At 41.1% G+C, this 10,662-nt stretch overlaps 1 protein-coding gene across 4 annotated transcripts in view; it reads left to right on the forward strand.

The window, feature by feature from the left end:
- nrf1 (nuclear respiratory factor 1) overlaps positions 1 to 10,280 on the forward strand; it is a 35,876-nt gene extending 25,596 nt beyond the window's left edge. For all 4 annotated transcript variants that reach the window (XM_088922954.1, XM_088922956.1, XM_088922955.1 and 1 more), the window contains exons 10-11: positions 387 to 511; positions 8,566 to 10,280. In XM_088922954.1, coding sequence (XP_088779080.1) covers positions 387 to 511; positions 8,566 to 8,726 — 286 coding nt within the window. In that variant the 3' untranslated portion in view covers positions 8,727 to 10,280. The remainder of the gene's footprint in view (positions 1 to 386; positions 512 to 8,565) is intronic.
- The last annotated feature ends 382 nt before the right edge of the window (positions 10,281 to 10,662 follow it).

The raw sequence follows: 10,662 nt of genomic DNA on the forward strand, positions 1-10,662 counted from the left end.
CGGGCACCCCTATCCTGGGAGGGTTTCCACAGAAAGCTGAAACCTCCTTCAGCGCACCATGTCCTCAGCCATGTGTTGTTTCAGGTGCTCATGGTCACACATTTCAGTGGTGCACACGGGATCCCTGGGAAAGCCATTCACTTGGTCCTGCTCCTCAGATCCTTTGAATCGGTTTCGTGTGAAAAGAGTGCTCTTTATACCGATGTGGTTTGTCCCAACCTGAACAACAAACTTGGTCTTGCCCCTGCCTTCGCTTGAGCACGTCTGCTGTGTGGGCAGGAGACAAGAGGGGTGTGAAAGCAGCCGCCCCGCTCTTGTTGACGTGCAGGAAGATCTGCCTTCCTGCGCGCTGGTCCTGAATGAATAGCCGTGTCTGTGTTTTGCAGCGAGGCAGCAGCTCACGCCGTGGCGACGCTAGCGGAGGCGACCCTGCAGAGCGGAGGGCAGATCGTCCTGGCGGGGGAGACGGCCGCCGCCGTGGGAGCTCTCGCGGGGGTCCAGGACGCTAACGGTACCCCCCTCTTTCACAGTTTACACCCAGCTCTCGCAGGGAGGGGGCCGCTGGGGGGGGGGGGGGCAGGCAGGCCCAGCCGACGTCCCTCTCTTCTGTGTTGCAATGAATTCGTCACCTTGCCTTGCTGGTCCTGCGTATCCGTGAGTGTGGGCCATGGTGGAATGGCCCACACTCACAGCATGTTCCTGTTTCTCTGGGACAGGCTGCTGCTTGCAGCTTTGCTCCTCCGGAGGACCAGAAAACCAGCCTCCTGAAGTGGAAATGCTGTGGGGTCTGTTCCTCAGTCCTTTCTGTTATTGTGATCAGATCAATAACCTGTTTTAGGTTCCTAATAACTTTATCAGTATTAAAGGGGGTTAGTCCAGGGATAGTGGTCATATAGTACATATCATGTCAAATTATCCCCTCTTCGAAGGATACAGTGATTTCTACAGTGATTATTATTGCCGAGACTTTGTGCTTCTGAATGAAGCAATAACTCTTTATGTACTAAACCATTCACAGCCCTGTTTACTTCTGTGTTTTTTATCTTTTTTTATCTAACTTACTTTTTATGGCTTAATATTAGAATTCTACAGTTGCAGGTCACCATTTATGCTTCCTGGAAAAAACTCTCGGACAACTAGAATGAGGCAGATGGCGGCTCTATAAAGACTTGTTTTATAGACCTAATTAGACCTAAGGATGTGTAGGGGTAAGGTAGAAGCTGGTCACTGTTAAATTTCATTTAAAGACTAAATGGGCTCTTTCATTAAAACTCTTTTGAATTAGAATTTGAATTTATCACATAGGTCCTGAATATCGTATTTGGATAGTATATAACAAATAGCAGAACAGCAGTACTCTCTCCGCAAGCTGTGAAGATTAAAAATGGTCTCAGTCCTTCATTGTTATAGCTTGTTTATAACTAATTCAACTGCAGTTTCAGACACTGGGTGCATCACTATGTAGAGCTGGGCTTGAAAAAGAGCACAGAATGACTGAGTCTGGATGCCAAGGTGCTGAGTAATGTCTCTAACTGGGGTTGTGAAACCTTGTTGCAACAAAAACATTTGCAAAGCAATATTTCACTAAAATCAAGTAGAATTGTAGCTTTCAATGTACCCAGTAGAAATGTTAAGAGCACTGATGATGGAATGAGGTTATTCCTGTTGTCCTGAGACTTTAAATATACAGCTCTTAATCTTGTTTTACTTTGTCCTTTGTTTTGCTCTAAGATGGCAGCCAAGGTACCACTAATTTTCATGCATTCCTCTTGCTCAGGCTCAGACTTTTGACCTTATCATAAGAGAAGACTGTCCTGCAGAATATTTCTATATGCCTCCTTTACTAATGCCCAGAGGAGATCTTCTCTTAAATTTCATCTTAATATTTTTCTAATGAGACTGGACATTGCTGGGGGTGGAGAGGTACCAGAGAATTTGTCAACTTGTCAGAAACTAATGTAATCCATTGTGTGCTGATGTGACAGATGGCTTGCACCCTATAGATTTGCACAGGGCTCCAGTGACCTAGCTTGCCTTCTATGGTAGCTCTAATCCACAGAGGCTTTTAAAGATGTGGTAACACCCCTTTCCAGCATGTATTGCGGTAGCCAAAACAAGGGCACACAGATCTGACTCTTATTCTTCAATACCGTGCAATAATGTCAGAACATGCCACTGGTCAGAAACAGTCAGGTTCATCAGAGCAAACAGTTGTTTGTAGCAGTACCATTTCTGAATCCCTGCATCATTTCATTGCCAGCTGTTAAATAGATTATTTGGATTTGCACCCAACACGTTTGTTTTGTTCATTTCAATTATTTATGTTTTCGATATGAAATATAAGTTAGTTGTTAAATAGCTCCATACATATTCACATCTCATGGTTCATGTACCCTTTTAAACAGATCATTTTTAAGAAATTTGAAAATCCTAAAAAGATTAAGGAATAAATTATTGCATCCCTGTATATGGGCATTTTCAGATACTGACAAGAGACCAGTAACACCCTAAAGGATTTCTTAAAGCAAAACAAAGACCTCTGGTCAATAAGTATGTTTTGAGGTCAGAACATCTCAACTCTGGTGTGTAGATGACATACGAAACAGATGGAAAAAGAAATGGAGTAAAAGTACTAAACCAGAAATACTTTTAGCATATCAGACTTGTGTTAATTTATTAAAGGGTTGCAAATTTAAAACATTTATTAATTTTTTTTTTTTTCTGTTAAGTTAACATTATACATCAAGTTGATTTGATATTGTTTTCCTGGCGTAATAAATCTCTGAGGTTCTTAGTGGACCAGTAAACCAGGGAATAGAAAGCTAAAATGCTTTGTACTCAGGAGCAGAGCTACAAAATCCTTGGATCTGAAGATAATTGTATTTTTCAAGGAACTGCCTTCTGTTAAATTCAATTCAGGAGACAAAGGGTTGAAGCAAGGGAGGACATTGTAACAAGAGTGACATAAAAATGAAAGCTGATAGTATTTGGATTTATGATAAGCAGTGAAGAATCCTGCTACCGGAGGGGAAATCTAAGACAGAAATAGAAGAAGTATAAATCCAGTGGAGCTCTGTCAGTCACAGTCACGAGTAAATCCACACATCCCTGTGCCCACTCTCAGTATAAAAATGTGTTTTAATAATAGTCACTCCAGGTTTCTGGTGCCCATGCACCCTCGCATCCTGTCTTTTGTTGCCTCACATCCTGTTGTTTGGAAGTGGCCCTCCTACCCCGGTGATAGTCCCTGTGAGGCCTGTAGCCCCTCAGGAGCCCTCCTAAAGAGCTTTGATCCACTCCATTATCAGTCCATAGACTAATCACCCTGCCAGCTGTCACTGCTGATACTGTACTGGTTTAATCAGAAGCCCGTCTGCACACCACGTGTGCTGAATTAGGGGAATGGACAGGAGTGAAGGGTATATTTAAAAATTAAAGCTGATTAACAGGCATTAACATTACATTTAAAGAAGTGGACATCAAGATCCCTTCTACCATTAGTGCAATATGTGCACTCTTCTAACCCTTTTAAAAACAGACTTCATATAACCTTTACACCTTATTTCTGGGAGACAATGTCCACTTCCATACTGTGTAACTAAGTCTAACTGAAACATTTCCCTCACGATTTAGCCATCTTCAGTGGCTCTGTGCTTTTCATGATGAAAGAGAAGTGTTGTATGGCTCATAGTTGTGATACAGGTCCACCTACTAGATCTGTTAAGTGGTTAGGCATTTTTGTGAATAAAATGGAAGATGTAGAAGCAAGAAACAGGAAAAGATGCCTTTCCCTGTACTGTGTGTAAATACCATGCCCCAGGTGAGACATTTTAGTTTGTGTTTGAAACTCCAGATAGATGCAAGTCTATTGGTGTTTATTGAGCCCTGATCTACTCACTGTCCTTTGAGACAGTGAATGCAGTCAACCGAGTCCAGGGCTTATGTCCATGGAGAAGAGATGAAGATGAAGAAGTGTGCTACTGGAGGAGAAAAACAGGCCATTATTATATGAAAAGATTAACTGAAAAACACCTTAAGACTTGTTGAAGTATACAGCTACACTGAATCCTGTAAGGTGTTGATCACTGATGTTAGAGTTTTTGTTGTTGCTCCTGCTGTGGAAAAATACAGAAATTTCAACACTTAGGCTATTGCATAAAAAGAATGCAAGAACGGAATTATAGTGGTGTGTTTTGCAGGTGGGATGATATTGTTGTGAATATTAATGATAGTCATACTTGGCTCTTAAGGTCACAGCAATGCATTTTATATCTGCACCATAAGCCTTCTTTTTCTGGATTTTCAAGAGAGAACTGTTGCTGACACAGGCCTCAACATCTCAAGGACAAGATACTGTATTGTTTTCATATCCTGTTATTATAGAAGATTTTGCTCTCTAAAGGCAAATATTTAAATAGGCCCTAACCATGTGGAAGAGTAAGGAATGCTAAGAAATCTCTTAAATCTACTGGAAAGCAATTTTTCATAAAGTTTTTTATCTTCCATCTGACAGTTATTTCCTCCCCTTATTAGTGTCTTGCTTTGGTGTTGCCTGATGCAAGAGTGAGTTGGATTGATTAACATGTCTCGTACTTTAACATGGAATATACTGTATAGCCATTCGCTGTTTTTCACACAATGAGTCATACCGTATCCACAGTATAAAATCTGTATGAACTGAAACTGAATGAACTGACCAAGGTATAAAAATATGCGTTGCTGTTGTCTGCATTGTTAATTAGTCGAGATGATGTTCTCGTTTTGACAGTGGTAGAGCAGTACCACTTGCCTCTACCGGCCATATCTATATATGCTTAAAGGAGCTGTGTTCTGACCCACATTTATTGACTCCTTTAGAACTGAACTTGATGCCTGACATATCTGTTGCAATTTGATTTTGTTTTGTGACAGCTGCTCGCAGCAGTAAGGGTATGGTGACAGCAGCCTGTGAGTCTGCACTGGCAGGGCAATCATGGCACTCAAACAGAATATTGCACTAAACTTTGACAAACATTTGGGCCCAGAGGCTGAATAGTGTCGGCTCCTGAAAGCTGCCACCAAAAATCTGTAAATACCAACTGTCCCAAATTAATCAGTATAGTGTCTGTACGGTGGAAGTGAGGCATTTGAAGAGAGGCGGCTTGCTGATTGAAGCACATGTATTTTGCTGGTACTCCAATCAACCATTCTACCCTCCACGTCAAGATAATGACCTGTTGCAATCGTGCAGCTGCTTCTCAGGGCTCTTTGCATTTTAGCAACACTCTGGCCCTGCTCAGCTGATCACTGCAACTCAGTCATAATAAGCGTGCTGACCCAGTTAGCCCGATTAACGCACTGCACAGGGGCACTAGAATCAGATTAGCTTGTATTTGTCTCGGCAAAAGATGATAGGATGAATTATGAGTGAATAAGTGAATTGATTGAATTTGATTTGAGCAACCTGCGAGTCTGTGAAATTAAATCCCAAAGGGACTGAATGGGGGAAAATGTATTTGAGTGACTCGGCGAGAAAGGAATCATTGTCTTTCTTACGAAGTCAGCTCTGCGTCTGTTTGGTCAGGTTTGAGAAGGTAGGTCTGATAAGTCAGACCGACCTCCTGACAGGTCTCATAGAAAGTAGGTCTGATCTCTACGTTGAGAAATGCTCTGCAATATCTTGCATTTATACCCTTGTGTTCAGTATCCTTACAGATAAAGTGTGATTTCAGTTTCTAAATATCTCTCATTGGATGACTATAGTAGTAAACTTTACTGGAATGTCGTAGTCGCCCGTACCTCTATGGTTTGCTTGACTTTAAAAGCATGTGTGGAAGACCTGCTTCGAAAAGCTATGAAATGGGTGAATCAATACAATGTATATGGTTGAAAAACCTACACAGACCATAAACCAGCTTGCATGTCCAGAGAGCGTCACTGTCTTTGTAAGCTCATCCTGTGGGAAGTCTCATCTTCGACTTGAGGGAGAGTTCAGTACTTGCACCGTACATCAATATTTACTGATATTCCTTCACCCTGTCCTTACAGGCGTGAGTTTTCAGTTATTGGCTTTCTTCCTACCTTTTGTCTTTATTTGTCCAATAGCAGGCTGAGAAAGGTATGCTTATAAGGTTGCTGTTTGTAGCTATTGTGTATGCAGATAGAGCCAGTGCCTCTGAGAGCAGCTTTGATTACACTGTCTTGGTGATTAGCAGTGGCTGCTTTCCAAGGAGGGATTTGAGCCTTGGGGGCAGTAAACTGAGAACATACCTGAATTACTAGCACTTCAGTCACCACGCTTCCATAATTAATATTCAGATTAATCTTGAGGAGCACATCGACACAACGCATCTTTTCAGTGGAGGGATTGGGGGTTGTTTGTAAATTAAAAAACAAGTTTAAGCTTTGAAAGAAACCTGTTGGGGCAGCACAGATGCACATTGGTCAGCTTTGCTGCCTTGCAGCTCTAGGGCTCTAGAGCTCCGGGTTCAATTCCTGACCTGGGGTGTTATCTGTATGGAGTTTGTATGTCCTCCTCAGCTTCACAGCCCAAAGACGTATTTTTTACAGCAGGGTGATTTTTAAATTCACTCTTAATGCACCTTTGATATTTTTCAATTGCTAGTGGCTGAGAATATTGCTTACATTAGAGTTAATTGGTTTACTTTTTGTATCCTTTACCATCTTGTCTAGCTGCTGAACATTAAGTCAGTTTCTCACTATGCAGCACAATTAGACATGACTTCTATTTCAGGGAACTCATATTTAACAAAAAATGTAGATACTGAATTGCTGCAAAAGCATAGTCTACAAAAAATCATTGGTGTTTGACAGTTTCAGCTAGTATAAATTCAGGGAGGCACGTAAAAGCTGACGTCTTCATCAGCTTGTTTATATTTTAAAAGAAGGCGTGAATTTGGCTTTTCTTTATTTTGTGTACACACTCCTAAATATTTCCATATATTGGCTCATTTTACCACCACTGCTCCCTTCTGTATAGCATCCTGCCCTGGTCAACTGCGGAAGTTTCCCCACGTGCCGAAATCTTGCCCTGGCCTCCCCCCTGCCTTGAACAGCTTGCGTGGCTGTGACCCCGCTCATGTGACTGCAGTAATCCACAGCTGGGAGGGCTCCGCGGCGTCTCAGTCTCCCCATTGTTCCACACCGCAGGCGCCGCCGCAGCCTGCCAGCAATGATGTGCTTGCTCCACGCTTACCATGCACACCAGAGGACATTCCCCAAGAAGCTGCCTCTAGGGCTTCCAGTTGAGCCTCTGCTCTACCAATCCCGGTGCCTAGTTAGGACAGTCAAAGCCAGCCCCAACCAGTCTGTCAGCGTTCTACTGTGTATCGTCTACTTCGTGTTTTACGTACTTCAGCTTTTCGTGAGCCCTGCATGATTTTGCTAGAGAACGTGGCATGCTGTTGATGTGACCAGGGATCGCAAGACTGTTACATCAGCCATTGAAAAACTTTCAAGAGTATTTTAGTTGTCTTCTAATCTTGAAGAGTTAACATGCAGACATTCAAGTTTGCATTGAGTCTCTTAGACTTTTAGCTACATATACTGCACCTCTGCTGTAGAAAAAAGCCTTTTTGATGTTTAGAGGTGAGCTTCAGGCCCTATTCCTCCCCATTGAGTACTCTACAATTACTGTCAGTCTTCAGGTTGGACAGCAAGTCTGAGGGGAAACTGAGACGCCTTTTGATTCCTTTAGGTTGAAATTAATTTGCAGAACCTGTTCTCATGACAGGAATGACAACTTCTTACATATTGCCAGTACTAAATCTAAGATTGGCATGGTCAGATACCTTTCTCATCTCAAAAAACATTTATGTAGCCTTCCTTTTCCTTATTTTTTTTCTGTGTGAACTGCCACTCCTTGTGTAGGTTCTTCTTTTGTGTATATTTGGTATATGTTTGAAATAAATTATTCAATATTTTTTTCCAACAATACAAATGGACTTAAGCCAAAAGTAGGTGTCTGTAGGTGTCTGTATATTCTCTTCAGCTGGTGTAGTTGCAACAATTAAAAGGCCAAACTGACTCCATGTTCTAATTGTGTAAGAGGAATCAAGGCACACCTGTTGAACAGCACAACTGGCATTTTCACTAAAGCACCTCCTCACTCTTAAATAATGCTTTTATTTTTGCAAGGCACTCTATTTTAAACGTGATATGTGATGACACCTTTACAGTTCAATGTTAAGTGTAGAACAGTACATTGGTCAAATCTAAAGCATTGTTGTTGTAAGATTTCACAGCGAGATGTTCAGTATATAGGACAGGCAGGTGGGAGCGAACATCTGCAAGTTGTCAAGAATATCCTCTTCGGCAGGCTCCTTTTTTCAAAGAAAAAAAGACTGGCATTCGCTATGTTATTGTATGTTTTCTGAGAGATCTTAAGAATCAAAATCAATCTGCATGCGAAGACGCAAATAAGGTGCCCTGCTAAGTCGTAATGACCTTTCTACCTACATAGCATTCATTAAAAATGAAAACGTGTAAATCTCTAGGATCATAACTTGTATCTTGCGATGTCCTGCACTACCCCATGGTAAACACTCTTCCTTTCTCCTGTCTCAGGCCTGGTCCAGATACCCGTCAGTATGTACCAGACAGTGGTCACCAGCCTCGCGCAGGGTAACAGGCCCGTGCAGGTTGCCATGGCGCCCGTCACCACCAGGATAGATAACAGTGTGACTCTGGACGGACAAGCAGTGGAGGTCGTGACCTTGGAACAGTGACGTCTTCCTCTGTGTGGCATGAGGTCACTTCCTCCCTTCTCGCCATCTTCTGACATGGAGTGATGGGAACAATGAAGAGAGTGGCATTTCCGAAAAAGAAGGCTATGCTCCTGGCGCAAGATTTTGTCAAGTCTGAAAAAATAAAGCATTTGCAGGGGTCAAACAAATATGTAAAATATATCATTGCATTTTGTTTACTATGTAAAGATGATGAGTTTTCTTAGTTGCGTTTTTTGGCAATTTCAGCTAATGGGTTGGGGGATGAAATATTTATTCCTTTATGCCTACATCTTTTACTTGTTTTAAAAACTGAACCAAAAGGGTAGGAAGCCAGTATGAAGTCTTTCGGAACTAATCACAGCCATGTTAGAGACATGTAACAATGATAGTGCACAAGATTTTATTTTTATTTTTGAATATATTACAATGAGAGGTCCCTGGGAAGATATTAAACATTCAAGTAAGAGGAAACAGAATCCTAAAGTATCCTAAAGCCCATAATATAGTGTGTATAATTCCCTACTTTTTGGTAAGAGTAATTGTATGTCTTTGCTTGATATGAACAGTATACACCTCAGTAAACCTTTGCCTTTGTTTAAAATCCTCATGCCTGTTCACTTTGCTCAGGAATAAATTCTCTTAATTTAACGTGCTCATTTATACCCCTGTTGTTGCAGGGGGAAAAAAGAAAAGCTTTTCTGGGTTTTAAAGTCACAGCTAAAATAAATGGATCATTTTTTTTACAGTGCAGTCATTCTGGGAATGCCAATGTTTTTTTTCGGTAACTACATTACATATAAAGGAAATTGTGTAATATTGTCTCCCGTGTTGTGATACAGAGGATGTTTTGGCTTTTAATTTTCTGATGAATAAAGGAGACATCACCAGGATGAAAATGCTTGCACTGTAGTGCACGTAAATGCAATTAGACTTGTACATTTTCACTATGTATTTATACTTTTTTTTTTTACCTTTTTACCCTCATACAATACGTTTGCATCAAATTCCTAGCCAATTCTTCTGCTTCTTCCATGTTCCAGTCAGACCTTGCGTTTTTTGCTTCCTGTGTCCTTCGCGAAAGCTGCATTGGGTCTACAGTTCTTAGTGGTATTCTGAAAGGGCCGCCTTTCCGTCTTCTCCACATTGCCAAGCTAATGAACTCCTCCACTCCACGCCTCGCATAAAGGTATCTGCATACTTCAAGAACTTGGTAGTTGAAATCGTGGACAACTCAAAGAAACTAGTAGCCATCAGTGCATTGCTGAGAAGGATGTAAATCTCATTGTATTCTAATTTTTCGGTATCCACGCCGATGACACTTTTGATGAAACAACACAAGACGCCAAGAGGAGCTGTTTCGCGCGTGTGTGTGTACTACGGCCCTTCCACAAACCTTTTTTTATTACGTCAGCAAATAAAAGAATCCTTTTATTTCTGACTCGACAGAGTGTTGACACTTGTATGTACTGTTTTATAAAATTGAAATGATGTTATTTGTAGACATTTCTATGTTTTTGTGTGAAGCGTATTTGCATTATATAAAAAGGTCTTGCCATTAGGATTTTTTTTCTAATTGTGCTCGTGTGATTAAGTTAACAGTTCAGCTTTTCCCCTGTTCACAATAAAGGTGTTGGAAATCACTTCAAGATAGTGACTGAAACAGCACAGAAACAAAGCATGCGGCAACAGCAGTGGCTAGATCTTCAATAAATGGCTACTGCACATGAAGAAATTGTGAAAAGGTTGCTTTGTTTTTCTTTCAGAAACAAGTCATCATAAAAATTTGTGATGTTATGCATTATCTTTAAATCTGATAAAAGGAAAAAAATGCTTGGAAATGTGTGCAAAATTAGTTTGCAATAACTTTGTTCCACAATCTAGATACTGTGGTGTGCTAAATATTTTTTTCAGGTGGGTAGCTGCTTCAACATGCGTA

Source organism: Atractosteus spatula, chromosome 8 (assembly GCF_055471065.1).
Source record: "Atractosteus spatula isolate fAtrSpa1 chromosome 8, fAtrSpa1.hap1, whole genome shotgun sequence".
Classification (NCBI taxonomy): domain Eukaryota; kingdom Metazoa; phylum Chordata; class Actinopteri; order Semionotiformes; family Lepisosteidae; genus Atractosteus; species Atractosteus spatula.